The following is a 22,879-nucleotide window of genomic DNA, read 5'->3' as shown; positions in this document are numbered from 1 at the left end:
ATACCTTTTTTTCCCCTCCCCATAAATTACACACACGAATAGACCATATGTTTTGCACCACGACATTGCTGGATGCGGTGACCACATCGGAGCACATGGGTAAGACCTTCTCGGACCACAATCCAGTGGAGGTCATGGTACGGTGGGGCAGAATGCCCACGCCTATACCAACATGGCGCATGTCCCCGGACTTACTTGAGGATACTGTCTTTAAGGCAACCCTCGCAGACGCAATCACACAATATTTCCGTATAAATACTGACACGGCCAGCACGCGACAAATTGAATGGGATGCCTTCAAGGTATCCATCAGGGGGGAGGCGATGAACATAAGAACGGGCATGAGGTGCATGGTAATGGAGAGACTTAGTGAGGTAGAGGGACGACTGGCCATGTTGGAGAGTGAGGCGGCGGGTACGAATCTGCCCTTTACACCGTTACAGGAGGCCCACATACAACACGCTGAGCTGTTAGAGGAACTACGTGTCCTGGATTACAAAGAATACACTTGCAAACAACATGCGCACGCAGAGAAATCAGGGCCCCTATTGGCTCGATTGATAAGAGACGCCCCTGCTCCCACTCCCATATTAGAGGTTAGGGACCAGACTGGGAAGCTGGCCAAGACACAATTTGATATAAACACAGCCTTTCGAGAATACTATGGAGCTTTGTATGGACCGCACCGACGTATGTCGGAAGACGCGTTCGAGGAGTTCATGACTGGGCTTGAGATACCGCGCCTGGAGGGGGCTCAGAGTGAGGGACTAGCACGACCCATCACGGTTGCAGAGATACGACAGGCTATGCGAGCTCTCCCGAGGAATAAGACCCCTGGCACCGACGGTCTGCAGCGGAGTTTTATGGGGTGTATATAGACCTGTTGGCTCCACGTCTGCACGTGGTGCTCAACAAAGCGAAAAAAGCACAAGAACTGCCGCAGACCTCACTACAGGCCCCAATTGTTTCGCTGCCTAAACCGGGTAGGGATAGTCTATACCTAGCTAACTATAGGCCTCTGTCCTTGTTAAATACCGATCACAAGATCCTGAGCAATGTCTTAGCGACGAGACTAGCTCAGCATATCCCGAGATTAGTCCACCCAGACCAATGTGGTTTTGTGCCTGGCAGGAGCACAGCGATGAACCTGAGGAGGCTCAGCCAACTTATGCTCCATGAACGTTCACCCACTGCAGCTGAGGGCTGCATCTCCCTGGATTTACGTCAGGCATTCGACTCACTCCGGTGGGATTATATGTTCGCGGCGCTTGAGAGGTTTGGAATCCCAGCTGATTTCATTGCTTGGGTCCGATTATTATACACCCGCCCTACGGCTCGGGTCCGCACAAACAGATGTATATCACCACAACTGGACATAGCGAAGGGAACCAGGCAAGGCTGCCCGCTATCCCCCTTATTGTTCATACTAGCACTAGAACCGTTGTTGTGCAAACTTCGACAACAAGCGCAACACAGAGGAATCAGGAGAGGCGGAACGACCCATGTGGTATCGGCATACGCGGGTGATATTATCCTTTACTTGAGAGACCTACAGGGTGATCTAGATGCCATCCCAGGTATTTTTGAGGCCTTTAGCGCACTTTCGGGCCTTACGATCAGCGAGTCTAAGTCGTACGGGTACTGTTTCACTGCTCTTGAGGCACGTGACCCCTTGCCTTTTCCCCCCTATAACTTTGAGATGGCCGAGACGACCTTCCGTTACCTAGGGATACAGATTTATAGAGAAGCAAAAGACATGCTTGACGGCAATCTGGGCAGAGCCGTAACGGCGCTGAAAGCGCAGGTGCAATTTTGGACCACGTTACCTTTGTCGGTGGCGAGCAGGGTGGCCATCTCTAAGATGGTAGTGCTCCCCAGGCTCCTTTACTATTTCACGAATTTACCCTTCTTGGCGCCAGCTGTACTATTTCGGACCTTGAACACAATGTTGACGGAGCTGGTATGGGGGCAGGGTAGACGCCGTATTAGCTTAGCCAAGCTGCAGCTACCTACAGCGGAAGGCGGGATGGGAGTCCCGGATCTATTGGCATATTATTATGCATGTCAGCTGCAGTGGCTGGCTTATTGGATTGCGGGTCGCAACCTGCATGAAATAGATATGACTGAAACTGACAGGGAGAAAGGTGCCATACACACTCTGTTGCTCCCAAAAGCTGTGATCCCCGGGCAGTCTCCTCCCCTATTCAAGATCGCCATTACCTGCTGGAGAAGGGCTGTACGATACACATCCTCTGCCTCCTGCTATGCTCCAACTATACCATTGCTGGGGATCCCATTGGGTACGAGACTATTATCCACCCGGGAGCTCGCAGTATGGGCCGATGCGGGTGTGTCGCGAGTAGGTGACTTTTTCGGCGAGGGTGTTCTGATAACCTTTGAAGATTTCCGCAGGGCACACCGTGCCCCTGGGGGATTGTTTCTGCTACATGCGGGGGTGCGCCGATACCTCACACAGACTTGGTCGGCAGAAGGTGATGAGCCAGGTATAAACGCATTACTTACAATGCAGTACCTGATGGGATCGGGTAGTCATTTAACAAAGTGGATCACGAATGGTATACGTGCCGGGAGAGCGATTTCGCTACAGCCACTGAGAGAAACATGGGAAAGGGACGTGGGACGGGAGATTCGAGAGAAGGAATGGGAACGTATCCTTAAATTCCCCAAGAAAGTATCGCGGAATCCGAAATTTAAGTTCATCCAACTCATGATTCTACACCGTGCATACCTCACACCACACCGACTACATGTAATGTTCCCAGACACACCTGACTCATGCCCCCGGTGTGGCTTAGAAGATGCGAGGCTAGTACACATTTTGTGGGATTGCCCGAAAATAGGATATTACTGGAAGATGATACACGATGCCCTGCGCAGGGTAGCCCCTAATAGGCCATATGACACCATAGTCTTTAGCTTACTGGGCCTAGGGCCTCCGGAAAGGAGGAAAAGTGTAGCCACAAGGTTCGCCGACCTTGCAATACTGCTCGCTAAGCGCACTATTACCATGAGGTGGAAGTCGAGTAGGCCACCTGACACTGATGTATGGAGGACGGAAGTGGTGAGATGGGGTAAGGCAGAGGGGTTGGCACTACAGCTGGAGGAGCGTAAAGGCCTGAGAAAGACTCCTATATCGTTAGAATGGAATGCCATGATGTTGTCCTTTGAAACGATTGGTGAGGAGGAGGCGTCTGAGACATTGTCTGTGGCCAACTGAGATGTGATGATTGTTACGGGACGATACATGTTCAGACTCCCCGAGCACACAGCCGTCCCGGATGGAATTGCCCAGGGGTTGGCACGGGTGCACTCTACATAGAGGTAGATGAGATGCATTTGGAATGTGCTTTGTATGTTTCCGAAAGGTGTTACGACAACAATCCAGCCTAAATAAAAGACCGTCACGTGCAGTACCGCCATGTAGATATAACAACTGATATGACTATATACGAGTGCCAGGGGAGGGAATTGGGTGGGGGGAGTTGGGTGGGTTGAGTTGGGAATGCAACAAAATGAAAAAAAGAAAACAAAATGTTCCATAAGCATGTTCAGTACTGTACACATTTCATTGCACCGCAACCTATATGACCTGAATGTACTGTGTAATTCTATGCAATTCTATCCTGCAAATAAAAAGTTTTTTTTTTAAAAAAGATGTTCGAGATATAACATTCAGTGGAAGCCAGTGCTTAATTTGTTTTTAAAAAGGAGCTGCCAAGCCCCTTCTCAGTAGACCACTATAACTCGCAACACCCATTGTCCCTGAAAGATCTGCTGATGCCAGGAACCAACAGAACTACTAACTATGACACTTCTATAAGTGTGACAATCCGGACATTTCCAGGCTATCCAAGCAATAAAAATTGCCTGGGTGGCTGGTATTTTTAATTTTAATATGTATTGCATTATTAAGCACTTTTTTGTTGTGGTCACCTCAAAATTAGTCAAACAGCACCACCATGTGGTGGACTGCCATAAGTGGCGATGTTGAGAACAAAGTTCCAGTGCTGGAGACCGGCAAACCCCAGCTCAAATTAAGCACTGAGGGTGGAGTATATTCACCATCTTAGTAGCATGATTAAAATTATCCAACCTAAGAGGCAGAGTTGTTGAGAATTCACTGAACAAGTTTAAACTGAGTAAGCCCAAAATTACCAGTATATTTCCAAATACGATTGTAAAGACAGTCAAAAAAGTTTTTATCAAAGCTTGTCATATAAGAAGAATTGAAAATACACCAAACAACTCAGCACAGTTTATTGTAAACGGAGTGTTTTAAAGACGTTGGGCCATATTTATAATTATTTTATGCAGCACTTGCAGCGCTGCGTCAAATGGAGAGGGCAGGAATGCACCAAATTTATCAAGATATGACGTATTCCAGCTCTCTTCTTGAGCTGTTGCACTTGTGGCTGCCTAACACCAATGCAGGCACCCTTGCACCATGGTGCAAGGTTGCCTGCGTTGTGAAGAAAGGGGCACCCTCCAGTAACTTTCCAGCTTGAAACAGGTTTGCTGGAAAGTAAATAACAAAAGAAAAATTGTGCTTTTGTGATGCAAACACAGTGAAAAAAGTTTGTAAATCTGGTCCCCAGAGTCTTGTGAGAAAGTGAAGGACGGCTATTAGCAAACTGATTCTAATAGCTGCATTTTTTATCATGGACATTTCTTTCTGTTTACCCTTCTGTTTCTTTTTAATGTCAGGAGCTTTATCTATTAACGTTACTTCTACCCCACCCTCGGTTGTGAGTTGCAGCTTTGAAGGGTGAATACCTAAGATAGATTGACCCATGGAGGTATAGGTTTCCAAAATGGTTTTAGGCAATTCATCGTCTGCTGGCTAATAACACCGCCTCACCATGAAAATTGCCAAGAACTATTGAGGAGACTGCAACTAAATTACTTATCCATTTCATACCAATTTCATACTGGAATTAACGTGCTCATCTGCTATTTGTTTCAGAACATCTGGTAATATTGCTATAGAGGGTGCACCATGTGGGATGTTATGTACTTGAGCAAATATACTCCCTTTGTTTCACATTTCTTAATATGTGGTACCATTCTCAGAGGAATACACAGTCAGCACAATCAATCAATACTTTATTAAGTTAATAAAAACCATAACAATATTACAGTAAGACCATTCGAATAACATATAAACATCATGGGTGTCATTATACGAAAATGAAATGCTCAGTAGTGTTTTATGGTATCAGGTACAGTGGTCACACAAGCCTCGGTTGCTCTAAAGTGCTTCAGTGTCATTAAAATCCAAACTATAAGATTGCATTTGTAATAGAAACCTCAACTAAAAGGTACCAATGGAAAACAAATTAAAAGTACAAGACAATGATACATGGTGCTCAAGTACATTTTAACTGTGTAACCATCAGGCGAAATTATGTATACAATGATCATCACAGGGAGCTATGTTTTTCCTCAGACCTTATTGCTTTTTCATAAAACATCAAAATATCATAATTTTGCAGTTCAGTTGAGGGTCGGTTGGATGAAGACCCTTAGTTATGGCGGATCTGCACGAGCAAATGCCCCTATCAATAAGCTTTTTTTAATATTAAAACCTGAGTAGGTTTTAAAAAGGGGCATATACAGATCAAATGAATGAAGTTTTTCACAGCTGCACCACATAAGCTACATGTCCTGCGACCACTATATTTCCAGGTTGGTGTTCGACCAGGGTTGGTAGCAACCTAAACCAAGTGGCCATTAGTTTTTGTTTTAGATGTAAAGAAAATGTTGTGTTAAGGTATGTAGCCAGTCTCGCTGTAGTATAGGATTGACGAACCACCCAGGCATGCAACCGATTGCCTAGGTTGTGTTTGTCCTCTAGTAGTGAGTGCATTTTGGCCTTTTTGTTTATCAACTGGCAAAAAACTGGTAAAGAAAAGTTCTGAGCCCAAAGTTCTGTTGTGTTTGTTGCCTCCAGTGATGTTTTCAGATATTTGCCATAGATAGAATGGGGATTTTATTCCTGGGCAAACCACAAAGCATTGTGTGATTAACTAGATCGATTTGACCCCATTTTGTACCACGTTTTAATTGTAGCATATACAGTTTTAAACAACACTTGCATAAGCCACTGTTGGCAGTAGTTTTGCACCTATAACTGCCATTATTGGCTTAAAAGATGGGCCCTTTAATTTTTTTGCAAGAGTGCAGAATGCGTAAATCGGGCCTTTTCCATTCTTGTCAAGGCATTGTTTGCGAAATCGAAAGTTCAGTCGTTTGTCTATATACAGCCCCAGATACTTGTAGCTACTGATTACCTCTAAACATATTTTGCTAAGCTTAATTGGGTGTTGTAGCCTGGGTCGGTTTCTGATAGTCATTATTTTAGTTGTTGTGGTGTTAATTTCAAGAGTGTTGTCCTTGACAAAGGTGGCTATTTCATTGAGTGCTCTTTGGTCCAACTCTCATTTATCTAAGTAAGACTATGTAATCTGCATAGGAGAGACATGTTAATGATAGAGGACTCAGACGTGGAGGATGGGAGTTAACCTGGTCTAATCTTGGGGAGAGATCACCCATAAACAGGTTAAATAGGTATGGAGCTAAGACACAGCCTTCCTATAGACCTACCTTTGTCTGAATTTCCCTTGACAGTCTAGTGCCATCACTTATTTTAACTCAAATCCACATGCCTGTATACAACAGTATTATAGCTTGCAGTATTCTTTCAGGAAGGCCCAATGCCTTTTTTTTTTTACTCCACAGCAATTCCCGGTCAAATGCTGCTTTGAAATCTATAAAGGATAGTTGTCATTTCCTCCACAAGCGCTTGCACTTATCTGCTATCAGAGCAAGTGCTAAGATGTTTTTGGTTGTGCCAACCCCTTTGCAAAACTCTCTCTGGCTGAGTTGAATCAACTTGTTATTTGGCCATTCTACCAGTTTGTCCAGGATTATTGTTGCATAATATTTGGCTTCGGAGTAAATGAGTTCTATTAGCCTGTAGTTTGCCAGGTCCGACCTATCACCACACCTATATATCGGGTTTATTGGTCCTCTCCAACTCCTAGGAAGTGTGTCTGATCTTTCAAACCTCTTTGTATAGCTCCAACCCCAAAATTGCCCAGTACTCTGGATCACTCTTGAAGAGGGCCTGATGGGATGCCATTTGATCCAGGTGCACTGTCCCTTCGTACCATCGTCCAGAGATTATTATGTTGGATAACTTCTCCACTGTGTAGTATATAATCAGTTTTCCCTGTTTGTTTTGGGCGCATTTTATGAGAATAGGTAACCTCTAGTTGATTACTTTTGCAAGTAATCTAAAATTGTATTTCAACTCCCTTTGTGAGCACCTTGCCCTTTACTCTATTTATAGAAAGCTATTTTATTGCCACTTAGGAGGTCAAGTGAGACAACTGGAGTCCCAATATTTGTCACTACTGTCACTAATGTATAAATATATATAGGAATGTGTCTGACATACAACAAAATTAATATGAGTACTGAAGTTTTACTATGAGTATGTGTGGCTTACTCTTGTGTTACTCATGTGCTTACTCCTGGAGAGAGCTAGTAGTACTACAAGGTAGGCCATCCCTCCTCAAAGCTCACACAAGTGGAGACAACGCTGATACTTAACTTGTCAATGACACTGTGCATTCACGAATTGCCTTTTTAATAGATATTGACAGAACATTGTAGCTTCACACTCTGTGTCACTGTATTCACACTCAGATAGGACCTCTCTTTAGTGAGCAGTTTATAGATTTAACCACACTGCCCTGAGTAAGGAGTATTACGTTTCAAAGATGGCAATTTTTTTAAAACTACCTGAAACCTCTTTGGAGACATTTCATTGCCCAACAAACATCTTAATTGTCAAATCCAGAACTGATGGAAATGTTTTGTTACTTTTTATTGTTTTTAGTACTCCTATTGCAACTAAAAGGACGCCTTTTTTATCTTTTTTTTTAGGATTGGCCGTCGCCCTGTCATAATGATTTCTCTTCTGTTGGAGCTGGCTTTTGGTGTGGGAGCAGTCTTTGTCCAGGATTTCTACATTTACACTGCACTAAGATGTGTAGTGGGCATCGGCATATCAGGATTTTTGATCAATAACCTTGTTTTAGGTAAAGGAGGAAGTTCTTGTTGTTTCCGAATATACTGTACATGTGTTTCCTTCTTAAGGTTTTTTTGCTCAGTGAACATAGTAGAGTTAATGGCTTTTACTTCTTTTTCCTTTAATCGTATTGCCTTAAAACGTGTATCAGGGATATCAGGTTACACTGAGTAAATCAGTTCAGAACATTGTTTATTACCTTAGAACATCTATACACTAGGGGCGACTGGAGGGCACATCCTCCCAAACTGTACCTACATACAAGAAGTACCCAGGCTATAACAAAAACAGTATCAAGATATCTAATGCAAGTCTTACAAAACATTGTAGATGATCTGCATACTCATGTTTATAGGAGAAAAGTCCTCACCCAACCAGAGGTGGCATGCTTCATCATAGGGCCCCTCTTAATACTGAAAGAGACAAAAAAAGTTCCTAACTATTGTGAAGGAAATTTTGAATTTAATTAAGGAAACAAAGGTGAGGATTATACTTAGCTTTCTTTATTTTCATAGCAGCCCAAAAAAAAATGCAACTCCCATCAATCCAGTTTGCATGACATGTTAACACGTGGCACCAATAACAGTGTCCATGGTAGCAAAAAGTGGCATTTATTCAGCCAATCATCCTCTTTCTTTCTGTGGAGGATAGCCATTGGTTCTCCTTGCTGGTCTTCTTTGCTTGGGAAGTGCTATTTTTTCTCTGTAACAGTGAAAATAAAACATCAATTAGACTTCTTAATGTTGCACCTGCCCAAGAGATCCACATTTTCCTAAAATGCAACTTTATGCATGTTAACGAAATTCTTCATTCAGTATTATTACAATGCTTGTCACTTTGTAAAAGCTATCCAAAAAAAGGGTTATATTTATACCCAATGTATTTTCCAATACACTAAAATCCCTGGCTGGGCCTTCTCAAACAGACTTTGGGGCATAATCCTCTCCTCTGTGTCCTCAATAGAATTGAAACTTTCCTTCATGATAGCCAGGACATGTTTTAATCTATGTCAGAATCAGATGCTCTGATTATGCGTTTTCAAAGCTTACTTACCTTCAACATAGCTAAAAGTGCCACTGGTTTGAAATAGAATGTTTTGAATGTGGAGTCTTATGACTAGGTGACCTGTCTTTGCTATATCATCGAATCTGATCCCTAGAAGGAAGGCCTTAGACAACATGGCACTTCTGGCTCAATGAACGCTAAACAATGAAAAATCAACCCCTGCTTCCTGCACACCTACCTAATCGATCTATGCATGGGGGGTGAAGGGACTGCCTTATGGGGTTCTGTGACAGAAATCAGCAATTGATTAACCCTTCTGGATCAGAGTTCATGTGAAACGCTCTAATACTCATGCAGACATCTTAATACACACACTGTTGGATTGTCTGGAAAAGCTGGGTAAAGTACTGACTGTGTGTTAGACTTAATGCATTTGGCAATGTAAAATGTTACCCCATCTGGGGTAAATGATCGTCTAGACAAGTCCAATACCTGCACATCTGAAACCCTATTACAGGAAATGAGGCAAAGAAGCATGGCTAATTTACAAAAGAGTTGTTTCTTAGAAAGGTCATAGTTGTCTGGTAAACTTACAGACAGGCACAAGGCTTTCTTTATGTCCCAAGTTTTTGTATACTTGGGCCCGAAGGTCTGGATAATCTGATAATTCCCATGAGTTTACACATACAGGGATGAGAGCCTACTGGCAAATTGCACCAAGCTGACAATTTCCTTCATCCATTCTTCTTTGAATACAATGCAATATTTCTTTCTTTGAGGTAAAGCACCACCCTCCATAAAAGATACAGCTTTGTATTTGAAAATTTTGATGATAGCTGGTCTTAGCCTGCCAAGGTATAAACTCTGCAAAAATGTTTACAATTGGCGCCTACGCTCATGAATACAGCCTGTCACACAGTTGTGAGACGTCTTGGAGAAAATGTTGCAAGTAATGTCCTGAATATTTCCTGGTTGTTCTCACTCTTGTCGATCCAAACCCATATGTAGTACGGTCTGTAAAGCTGGCAACAGAAAATAAATTGGTTAAAGCACATTTCCATATTACAATGCACCAAGTGGATAACAAGTAAGTGTCAAACAATTATAATTTATTTCTGCTTGCACTCTCGTCTACACTTTCAAAATGTATGTGTAGTACTGTCTGTAAAGCATGCAATAGAAATAAAGGTGGTTAAAGCACATTTTTATATTGCAGCATACCAGGTGCACCACAAAGAAACTCTACAAAGCAGGTATCTCCTGTTGTGCTGGTACTCACTTATGCCCATTCGAATGTTTGGTACTATCTTCAAAACCTGCAATAGAAGAAAAGATTATTAAAGTATGTTTTTATATTGCAATGTACCTGGTGCACCACAAGTGAACTCTTCCCAAAAATTACCTGTTTTATTTGCTGGTACGCACTCATGTATGTGTAGTACTGACCTTGAAACCTTCAGTAGAGGAAGAGGTGTAGATGAGAAACTCAGTTTACCAGGTAGACCCCAAATCCCACCAGGAACATCTATAGAATTACCTTGTTTTTGCAGGTACTCATGTGTTCCTGTTCAAATCCTAATACCTTACAGTCTAGAAAACCTGTAATCGAAGACACGATATTTAGTAAAGGTTGAAGAGCTACAAATACAATCTACATAATGGTTCATGAGACCCCAAAAACCAATTACTAACACTAGGCACTGTAATTGGCCTTGATGTTCTTCGTTACCTGTGGAAGGAATATCCCAAGAGTGAAGAAGGAGCCAATATCAAAGCTCACGTCTCTGTATACGCTGGGGCCGACGTAGCCATGGCTCCCAAGATCGCTGTATCCGCGGCAGCCAAGGCAAGGGCAGAGAGGCTGGCACAGCGAGAGATCACCGATCCGGGAAACAAATCAGGCGGAGGAACTGCGGAGGGAGCACGGTGTCGTTCTCCAAAACGCCGTAGATGCCGAAGCAAGGTAACACTGCCGCACGGAAGGGAAGCACTACCGGCCCGTCAGTAGCGGAGCTTCTGCAGAGGACCCCTAGAGTACTTCCGGATCAGGAAGGGAAGAGCAAGGCTGGAGACCCCGCTGAAGCGACTACCGCTGCGGTCGTGCTGTTGGCGGATGAGTGTACTGGTGCTGTGAATACTATACTCGATGGGACAGATGTCGATGAAGCGCTGACCCCGGCGGGGGTCGGAGAAGACAACGGTACATTGCCAAGGCCTAATCTGAGTGCGAGGGACAGGTCCGAGACTGGTACCAAGAGAAATGAATGTGTGACCCCACCATTACCCCCTTTGGTGACAGACAGTGGTGCCGGCAAAGGAGATGTGGGTGGGGGGGCAAGCATGGATATTGGGATTAAATCTGTGGGGGGTGCTCAGCCACATGCCGTATTTCAAACACCTCAAGCACCTCACTTAACGATGAGCAACCCCAGTTTAGTAATCAATACCGGTCAGGCTAATGTGACTAATTTGATTAATACGAATAACATTGACACTGAACTTGAGAAGGACCCCAGTGACTTTTTCTCCTTTTCTGATGAAGCTGAGTGGTCTGATGATACTGCATCTTGCTTGACGGATGAGAGTGGAAGTGGCGAAAATACAGAAGATCCCAAGCTTAAACCAAAAACTGTCTTGAAACGGAAGAAGAGCCATCATGGAGCAACTGATTTGGCCTGGTATTATACCCCGACTAATCAGTTTATTAATTCCCCTTGTTTGGCAAACTCAGTACAACAATCCGATTATTCAGCACATCTAGACCCAACCGCTCCAACTCTGGACACTATTCTCCAAGCTATCGCGTCGCATCACGAGGAAACATCTCAGGATGGTCGCAAAGCTCAAGTGGCCCTACGCAAGGTGCAAGGGGTGGTGCGCAAATTGACCAGGACTTGTAGTACATTTGGGGATCGATTGACTGAATTGGAATCTAGAATTGTTTCTAATGAATCTGAGATTACTATGAATCAAGAACGGGTTGAATCCCATGAAGCAGAACTGGTGGATGTGAGATGGAAGCTGGAGGAATTCGAAAATCAACAGCGTAGAAATAAGTACACATTTTAGGGGTTTCCCGAAGCAGTGAAGGGGGAAGATATTTGTTCATTTGTTGTGGACCTTCTTTGTGACTCTTTGCCTGAACTTTCTGGCTGGAATTGGGCTGCAGAAGTTCAGCGTGCCCACCGCGTGCCCTTCACTTTGAAACAGCCAACAAAACCCGGGGCATATCCCCGTGCCATTCTTGTATTTTTTGTCAATTTTTTGCTTCGCCAGCCGATTTTTGAAAAAGCTAGACTTGAGTCTAAACGCACTAGAAATGGGGTTTCCTATTTTGTGTGCCCAGATTTTTGCCACTCTACCGTTGAAAGGCGGTGGAGACAGACTGCGCCAATTAATTAAACCTTTTCAACATAATAAAGTGCAGGCCTATCTTACCAACCCCGCTCGGCTTAAAGTGATTTATGGGGCCAAACAAAATTCTTCCTCTCTGAAATGAAGGCCAAAGAATATCTCGATGGGCTAAGTTAAGTTAAAAAAAAACATTGTGGTATTAAAGACGAAGAATGAAAAGACATAAAATATGAGATATTAGAAAATTGTATGGTAAACTGTGTAGCTCTGTACATGTATATACTTATATGAGTAGTTAGGCATTATTATGTACATATATGCAGGGCGCTAGACTGAGACCTGGTCATGTGTTGCATGTCCATCACAAACAGACTCTTATGGAGTCTGTACGCCTCACAATGGGTGTGGGGAGGGAGGTTGGGAAGGGTGGGGGAATGGTGGGGGGAGGGCAGTGGGAAAAAGCAGATAAAAAAAACAACTCCAATAATAATACTGAAGTAGTAACAGATGCAATTAAATTGATAATACTGAAAAAAGATACACAAAAGGATCAAGCTGTCTGGAAATTTTGTCAGAGCTTTGGGTTTAGTGGTGCAAGCTTTCCGAAACCAGCTAATAAGCTGTAATGGGGAAGATAACGATTTGTCATGAACATGGCAGGACTCAATGATAGGGGCAAGATAGCCCGTCTATGGGAAATTATTAAACACAATTCTGCTGATATAATTGTCTCCAAGAGACACACATGCCCTGGGATAAAAAAGATCTATTAAAAGCTGTTGGCTACAACCTGCTTGCCTGTACTACACAAACGGCGAATACTCGTGAGGTAGCCATTTTAGCCAAAATATCCCTAGGACAAACTATACGCAAGGCAGAGGACCCCCATGGGAGATGGGCTGTCATAGAATTGGCTTGGGGCATAACTATCTGCTCAGTTTACGGCTCAAACCAAGACAACCCACAAATCTTTGAAGATCATGAAATTGAACTTGCCTCTTGGTCAAGATCGCTGGTATTTTGAGAAGATCTTAATATTTCCTTGAGCTCTGCATTTAAGAAGCAGAGTCAGGAAAGATATTCAGGCTGCAAACCAAGGGTATTCAGAGCCATTAGCCAAGTTCGAGATAGCTACGACCTTGTAGATATTTGGGATATTAAAAATCAAATCGATCCTGGGTACACGTATTTTTCACACCCTCACAAAAAGTACGTTAGAATAGATTACATATTAGTAACAAGAGATCTGGCGAACCTAGCAGAAATTATCAAATGCCCTAAAATAATATCGGACCATAATTCCCTAATCCTTACAAGTAATATAATTAACTTTACCAGGCAACGCTCACACTGGACGTTCTATAGGAAGCTTTTGGTTAATAGAGATTATATAAACTTTATATCTGCTTGGGCCCAAGGGTATTTCAATATGAATCCAGTTCAAATCTTTTATTCGGTTAACCGTTTTGTTAATCATAAAAAGTACATCACATATAAACATTTCATCATAAAATCACAATTACCGTTAATACACCTAAAAGTATAAAAATTAGAGAAATACATTTGTCCAGGAAGGTACGATTTTAAATCAAGTTACAGCGGAAAAAACATATGTTCAAGTATTCAAGGAGAATTCGTACCCAACATTTTTCGTGTGGTTATACATGATTTAAAAAAAAAGAGCTAGGCTCTTTGCCACATATTGTGAATCAAGATGTTGGAGGGCTAAAAGGGCCGGGCGACAGGTCCTCAATCCCATTTGACGCAGCAATGGTAGGACCCAACGCTTGCGCGTTTCTGCGTAGTAGTGGCAAAACAATAGTACGTGCATATTTGATTGGGAGGAAACTTTGTCACAGGGGCACTTATCAAGGTCGCGGGACCAATTTAAGATTCTGGGGAAGGTAACTAGTCTATAAAAAATGTTAAAACGTAACCTAGTTAGTAGGTATTTTTCATAGTTAAGAATATGGTACGATAAATACGGCTGAATTCCTAAGGACACCTGAACCATCAAAATGTTTACATTTGTTTGTTTGGGGATTTCATTACACAAACGGAGATCCCTTAAATGAGAAAGACAATGGTGCTGCAAGGTTTTTCTACTCATTTCAGTGATGGAAGAGGGCTCAATGGTATACTGCGTGAGGTCAAGATCTTTAAAAAAGTTGACTATGTAGTTCAACCATGGGATGTTTTTCCAGCCCGACATCTCAAGACAGTCTAAAATGAGTGCACGGGTAAGATGACACTGTGGCTTTGTCCATATGCGGTGCCATAAGAGCACTGGTTGGCATTTTATATAATCTGTTAGGTAATCAATTCCAAGCTCTATATGGCTACCATATATGGGGGCACTCCGTGGTAAGGCCAAAAGGTACTTTAAAAAACCATTCTGGATTTTTTGGAGTTCGTCAGTATTTACGTGGCCCCAAACCCCGGCTCCATACGTAGCGATGCTCAAGCATTTTGCTTGGTGGATTTTAAGCAGTACTGAGGGAGATGGCTTACCCATTTTTCTTGAAAAAGACACGAGGGCGGAAGTTGCTCGTTGGTAGAGCAGTCTCCTAGTGACCATCGCCCTTTTCCAAGTCAGCTTGTCGTCTACTAGGATGCCCAGGTAGGGGTATTCCCTAACTCGTTCCAGCTTTGATTGGTCAATACAAAGATGTTTTGAGCTTTTTACCTTGGGCCCAGATTGCATAACAAAGGTCTTGGTCTTGTTGACCTTTAGGCCAAGTGAAAGCATAAAGTTGCAATATTTGTCGAGCTGCTTCTGGAGTTGGACTAAAGTCCTGGCAAAGAGTACGGAGTCGTCAGCATAAAGAAGTGCTGGGATTGGGCGCCTGTTGATAGTAGGTAGGTCCTGGCACCCCTCTAGCATGACTGCTTCTAAACCGTTGGTATATAGGTTGAATAGGAAGGGGGCCAGGACACAACCCTGCCTTACTCCGCGATTTACTGGAAAGGCGGGCGTTAGCTCTCCAGCCGTACCAAATCTTACGCGGGCCGAGGCGTTAGAATACAGCTCGCGCAAGAATCTGACAAGGGGTGGGTCAACGCCCAACTCTTCCAAGATGGACCAGAGCTTAGCATGACTTACACAATCAAACGCCGCGCTTAGGTCGACGTAGACCATGAATAAGTTGCCTCCTTTTACTCCAACATATTTCCCAATTAAGAGTGTGAGGTTTAAGGCCTGTTCGACAGTGCCCAGCCCCTCCCTGAATCCGTACTGCAGGTCCGTTATGATGTTCTTTTCTGTCGCCCAATCCTGTAGACGATCCAGAATTAGGCGACCCGCAACCTTACCCAACGAATCCAGGAGGGAGATGGGCCTGTAACAGGCGGGGTTATTTCTGTCTCCCTTTTTAAAAATTGGGAGCAGTATGGAGGAAGACCAAGAATCCAACAGGCCGTCTTTTAATGCTGCAGCGATTAGTTGAGTTATTAGTGGGGACCACAATTCTATATTTTGAAGGAAAATGTCTAAAGGCGCGCCATCGGGACCAGGGGCCTTTCCGCATTTAGAGGCCGATAGTGCACTTATGACCTCACCTAAGGAGAAGTTCAGGTTGATTGGGTACGTCCCTTTATCGTGCGTCCCGTGCGCTGTGGTGGAAGTTACAGCGCAGTCCGCCGGGGGGTCGCTAAAGATTTTGGAAAAATGCGCCACCCACTCGTCCGAGGATACAGCGACATCCAGGTGCTGATGGGAATTACCCTCGGATAAGAAGGGAGATTTTATTATTTTCCAAAATAGAGAGCTGTCCTTACTGTTACTGCTCTCATGTAGCTGAGCCCAAAGGTCATTTTTATGGTCTCTCTTACAGCTTAGTTGGGCCTGTTTATAATTGGATCTTAGGAGGGCTATTTTTGGTTTATCTCTGACTGGTTTATGGAGCTCCTTTTTTAGGGCATTTAGGGCTTTGCGGCACGCCGTATTAAACCAGCCTGGCTCGGTGTGGCTGCCTGATTTGCGAGTACGCAAAAGTACCTTCTGTATAACTTTCAGGATTTCTCCGAAACTAAAAAGGATATCCGAAGAGGACGTTGTCTCGTTCAAACATTTGTTTATCCAGGGGAGGGCTTTAGAAATCACGGAAGCAGATGTTTCTAGTGGGTCTATCCTTGACCACTTCACTGCATAGCCATTAGTTTTTGCCATTGACAGTGATTTTTGGGTCAGTAGGCTATGCTTTATAGTATTTGACGCCCGCGTAGGCGGTTTTAGCTCAATTTTAATAGGAAAGTGATCACCTGAAATCTCTGTTCCAGTGTTAAACTTAATAAGAGTACCCTTTAAAGAACCTGAGCAAAGTATGAAATCTATAGTGCTAAAACAACCCCTACCGTGGAAAGTAGGCCTAAATTCCACGGGGGGGTCGGTAAGTTCGTTGGCAAATGTTAAATCCATCGACATTAAAATGACATTAAGAGAATCACCCACCAAGGAGTGTGTAAAATGTGTCAAAGGGCAATCATATGAATCAATTTAGCGCTTCCACGGGGGTTGTTTGGGATTGTTTTAAAGCTACCCTTAGGGGGGAGACAATTAGCTATGTGGCTTTAGTTAAAAAACAACACGATAAGGAAAATCATCTACTGATGCGAGATTTGGCCAAAGCAGAGGAAGAACATATTGCATCAATAGCTCGGGGAGAGGATGGGAAGCATACCATGCGCCGAATGCTGGTCCTAAAAACAGATTTAAACAACGGGCTGACTCAGAAAGCTGCAGAAACGTTTCAGGCACACCGAAGCAGTATTTATGAAAATGGAGAAAGGGTGGGTAGGCATTTGGCTTTGCGCACTTGACAGAAGATTTCATATAACATGATCACTTCTATTAAAGTAGAAGGTCAGGAATACTCAAAACCAGGGGATATTGTCGAAATACTTCAACAGTACTACCAAAAGCTCTACCAAAGTGATACCATAGCCGACTCAGATGAAATTAGAAAATTTCTAAAGGAATTTGTAAACGACACAAGGTGGAGTAAGGCCATAGATATTGTAACTAGAGAGGACATGGAAAAAGAGATTAGCATTACAGAACTACAGTTAGCCCTATCCGATCTGGCCTCTGGAAAAGCAGCTGGCCCGACAAAATCCCTTTGGAACTTTATAGAATAATAGGAGAACAAATACTACCTTTCCTATTGGACTTGTTTGTCGGGATACAATGGAGCGGTATTCCTCCAGAATCATGGAAAGGAACTAATATAATTATCTTTCCTAAAAAGGGCTGACTCGCTCTTCGATATCATGTCCGGGACAGGGGGGCAGATGTCGATGATCCTTCTAGATGCTGAGAAAGCCTCTGATCGGCTTTCATGGGAATTTCTTTGGGGTGTGCTCGAGTCTAATAATTTTGGGCCCGGGCTTGTTAAATCGATTAGAGCAATGTATCAAGAACCAAGAGCTAAGCTCCAAGTAATGAGTATTGAATCTTCCCCAATTATCGTATCAAGAGGAACAAGGCAGGGATGTCGCTGCTCCCCGATATTGTTTGCTATGTACATTAACCCACTGATTATAAAACTATTACAGACTCAGGAAATAAAACCAATTACTGCCGGTGCCTATGAAACAAAAATTCTCGCGTATGCCGATTATCTGGCAGTTTTAACACCAAACCCCGCTGAAGCAATTGTAGAAATTGAGACTATTACCCAGGCAATCAGTCATTACTTGGGATACTCTCTTAACCCGTTTGCTGCTTCGAACGTTCAGCGCCAGTGCTGAACGTTCGAAGAAATGGGTGTGGCCGCGTCGGCCGTTGGACGTGCGCAGCACCAGGGAGGTAGCTCGCGCGACGTCCAACTGCAGCAGCGAAGGGGTTAATAGAGATAAAACGATTGTTTTATGCACCGATAACATTGACTATGATGATCCTAGAAAAGCAGAAAAAGCCACGTATCTTGGGGCATGTCTAAGTCCAAAAGTTGAAAATATCAACAAGCTCAACTATGAACCCCTAATAAAGGTCATAAGAAAAGATCTTACTAGAGTTAGTAGTGTGCACTTATCAATTATAGGCAGAGGACATTTTTTTAAAATGAATGTGCTACCTAGGGTACTATATTTGTTTCGAGCTATTCCCTTAATTATAGAAGACAATATTATTAAAACACTTGTGACACAAATGTCTAATTTTGTCTGCTAATATGGAAAAATCAGGAAGTCTTTAAAATATTTATCTCTACCACAAAATTGGGGTGGCTTAGCGATTCCAGATATGAGGTTATACTATTGGGCTGCCCTTCTCCATCAAATGGCACCACTCTTTAATACTTTGGTTGCTAATGAAAGTGCAGAGGTCATCGAAATACCATCTATCTATGAACTTTTAATTGGTAAGAAAGCTCAAGGGCCCTTGCTGAGACAACTAGAGCCAAGCTATTATAGAAAACTGAAATTCAAAGTCATCAGTGGCACATGGAAAATATGGAGGAAGGTCTCTAGATATATGGTAATTCCAAAATTTAACCGATACACCCTTTTGTGGCATTCTTCTCTATTGCCTGTACAGGTTAATAATGACAGTGCTAAAAAATGGGAAAGTCTGGGGATTACAACAGTATCAGACTTTTGGGGAAGTGATTCAAATACCAGATTTCTGAGCTTACAGAGCAACTTTGAAATTTCTAATAATGATTACTTTAAATTTATTTAAGCTAAAATTCCAAGTATTACATTGGAAAAGATCACATTTTTTTATACTATTGGAAAAAATTAAACTAGAATTGGAACAATATATTGCTTGCTTCTTGAAAAACTCCAAGATGACCTCGAACATACAGAGTCATCATGGGCTGGTAAACTCGATAACCCCAATGTTGATATTGACATGAGCCTACTTCTAACATCACGGCTACTTTTATCTTCTAACTTAAAAACCCCGCTTTATAAAAACCATCTTCAATTTGTACTATACCCCTGCTAAGCTGTATGCATGGGGTAAGAGAATAAACAATGAGTGCCCAATGTGTGAAGTGGGCCCAGCCACCCTCTTACATATGTTTTATGAATGTATTAAATAACATCACTTAAAAAGATGCTATCAGAATTTTGGGAGGAGGTGTTTGGACATAAAGTGGCGGGATCACCTACTCTTCTAATTCTTAGTTACGACAGCACCCTGGGGATTAGCACGGAGGAGGAAACCTGTTTGTTTATGGGGACAGCATTTTATAGAATAATACTTGCAGCTCACTGGAAAGATGTGGATTCCCCCAAGCTTTCAAATATGGCTAGCACGATTTTTGGGGGTGTATAATTAGGAAAAAGCCATTTATGCTACTAGAGGGAGACGTTCTAGAATTCGAGGTAGTAAGATCTGGTCTCCAATTGTGGCCTGGAGTAGAGGTGTACGATAAATCGTTCCCGCTATAATATATACATTATTGATGCCTCGGAATGTAATGAATTAATGTAATGAACTGTGTATTTTTGCTAGCTTTATTAACTATGAAGATATTTATATATTTGTTTAATTATGTATATCTCTATTTTTCTATATGTAACAATTGGAGTTGTTTAATAAAAAAAAAAAATGCCATGACCTAGATTGAAAATCCACCTAACCAATGGCAAGCCATAACAAAAAAAACACAAAACAGTGTTTGAAGTAAGCTGACTCAAAGTACACTCTATGTGTATTACTTCTGAGATGTACTTTTTTTGTGTTGTGGTATGACAGATAGTGATTTGCTAAAACCGCTATCCATCCAATGCAGACCAAAAGAACATACTACCAACTTATCCGAAAAAGCAAACATCTCATTTGTAGGTTGGGGTTGAGGGGGAGCGCACAATCTCATGAAAGATCACAGTAACTATCTAACTAATAGCTGTTATTCTATTGGATACAGCTGACGTTATTGACTTCAAAAGGATGACTGATTTAATTAGCACTATAGAGATTCAAAACTGTAAGCTGCAGGTGACTATACATCTCTCTGGTGAAGGGAAAAGGCCATTACAACGTGAGCAGCGCCACGCATGCCTATTCCCTGTAAGCACAACCACGCTTCTCTTAACCACGCATATGCCTTAAACACAAAGACAGTGCAAGATCTAGACCGAGGGTGGTTGGGCACAGGAAGAGGAAGGATCTGGAGAGGACATGGACTGGGAAGTGGGGCTGGGTTTAGGGGTGTGGAAGGGTAGTTTTAGGGTTCGGGGTAGTTTTTAGAGCTCGGGGTCAGAGTTGGATATAGGGCAGGGAATTGGGGTTTAGGGCTCTTGCTTGGGGGGGTCATGGTAGTTTTAGATTTTAGGGATGTGGTCGTTTTTATGGCTTGGGGATCTTGGGTTGTTCATAGGGCAGGGGCGAAGGTTTTAGGGCTCAGGGCGGGGGAGTTGGGGTAGTTTTCGGAGTGGGTGTAGTTTTGAAGGCTCGGGGGATTTGGTTGTTAATAGGGCAGGCGTCAGGGTTTTAGGGCTCAGGGCGGAGAGGGGCTGGGGTGTGAGCTTTATCACATATCCCTTTACTAATCATGCCTTTACCAAAAAATTGCATGGTAAAGGCATTCATGGTAAAAGCATGAGTGGTAAAGGCATGCATTGTTCAGACACATTCTTTGTTTGGGCTGCGTTGTGGAAGCATGCATGCCTCTGTCATTCCACCCCGGTGAATGATGGAACCACTGAGTTATAAAAATATACCATGAAACAGTAGGCGGTATACCACAAATCTACTTGCCAACCATCAGTATGTAGAAGTAGTGTTTGAACCAGTCTCCCTGAGCCTACATACATGTGTGGAGGAGGTGAAACAACTTGCCCACACTTTCATCTTGGCCCTTTGGTGAGGCTACAGGCAACATGGGGTACCATTCACTGCAAAGCCAGTTCAGAGGAAGTCCTCACAGGATTGCATATATGCATCAGTGCTTCAAGTGGACTGACAACAGGGGCGGTGGGTGACATTTCAAAGTGGTGGGGCGCAAAGTGATTTGCATCCAGCACCGTAGCGAGCGAGCGAGCCCGAACCCCAAAAGGGGGGTTTGGGGGGATAACCCCCACCAAGAAAACTTTGAAAAAAAAGAAGAAAAATCGTGCATTTTCAAGCAAATTTGAGAAAGCAGGAAGGTTAATAAAGCAATTGTGAAAGTGCAGTTATTACATTAATAGATGGCATAACATAGGTAGCTGCTTATTCAGTATAACCACAGAGCTTCATACATTCCGTCCTATTACGCTCAGGTGCTGAATTCAGACTATAAGACTTTCATGAAAATCTCAGCTCTAAGAGTAGAAGAAGTTGCACGCAGTTGGGAAACAGCCTTCACAAGCATTGGGAAAATGAGAGGCAATTACTTTAAAGCAAACTGAAAGCAATGCATCAAGTAGTAACTTAAAGCAATGCATCCAGCAAAACAGTGCATGCAGTCAACCATACAAAAGTAAACTAAAGCAAGTGTGAACCTGTGAACCTTCACTTTGAAAGCAGGGTGCTAGTCAACAGGTCAGTCACATACATTTAAACTGAAGAAGAGTACACCTCAGCATGCAGGCACCAACATAAAAGCACCAAGCATGTCAAACAGTTTAATGAAAGAAGAATGAAAGCAATACATCCAGCAAACTAGACAGTGACTCAAAAGTAAACTGAAGCAAGTGCACACTGAAAGGAATGCACAGTCATAAGTCAGACATTCACATAAAAGCAACTTACCCAATCAATTACATGGGAAAAAACTTGAGCCAATGCACCCAGAAAACCAGACCAGCACACCAAAGCATCCCACCCCTGATAGGATGGCAGCTGTGCTCTTAGGGTCACCCCTCAGTTTTTTGGCAGGGTTGAGAACCCCCCAGTTTTATGCCCTGTGCGCCTGAAGGGGAGACAGGCAAAAGGGGTCATAATGGGACATCTGGCACAGCCACTTTGTAATCGAGGTCACCGACCCAGCTCAAGACTGAGTTACAGGCTGATCTTAAATCTTTAAACAACCACAAGGGTCACCAGCTAGTTGGTTCTTGAGCCAAAAGAGTCCTCAGCTCACTCTTTACATCGCGCCTGAGATGACATGACAATGTCCATTAATCCGGAGCAACTGTGGGGACTGGTCTGGGTCCGACTTGGTACGAGCAGGATACAAAAAGTAACGGGTAGGTGGTAACCCACTTCAAGTGAAGGAGCTGTAAGGAACCTAAGTGCACTGGTGTTGATACCACTAACAGGGCAGCTCTGGCTTTCTCAGGGTGGGTATCAGCTGTGTGAAGAAACCAGCATGTGAAGCAGTTACCTCAAACAAACTAAAACCAATGCACTCATCAAGACAAGGAGTTACATGAAATCAAATAGAAAACCACCATCAAGCCAGGTAGGCACCTAAAGGCAAATTGAAGTGACTGCACACTATGGGAAGTGCACTTCACCAGCCAGCCTAT

General features: G+C 43.1%; 1 protein-coding gene across 5 annotated transcripts in view; it reads left to right on the top strand.

Moving 5' to 3' along the window:
- The window catches only part of LOC144786225 (solute carrier family 22 member 13-like), a 418,586-nt gene that overhangs the window by 278,758 nt on the left and 116,949 nt on the right, over window positions 1-22,879 (top strand). For 3 of the 5 annotated variants that reach the window (XM_078665254.1, XM_078665255.1, XM_078665256.1), the window contains one exon: window positions 7,972-8,126. The exons of the other annotated variants lie outside the window; for them this stretch is intronic. In XM_078665254.1, the coding sequence (XP_078521380.1) occupies window positions 7,972-8,126 (155 nt within the window). The remainder of the gene's footprint in view (window positions 1-7,971; window positions 8,127-22,879) is intronic. 5 annotated transcript variants of the gene reach the window in all.

The sequence above is a fragment of the Lissotriton helveticus genome, chromosome 10 (assembly GCF_964261635.1).
Source record: "Lissotriton helveticus chromosome 10, aLisHel1.1, whole genome shotgun sequence".
Lineage (NCBI taxonomy): Eukaryota > Metazoa > Chordata > Amphibia > Caudata > Salamandridae > Lissotriton > Lissotriton helveticus.
Note: the sequence above shows the minus strand (reverse complement) of the source record. Positions and strands in the feature narration are given on the sequence as shown.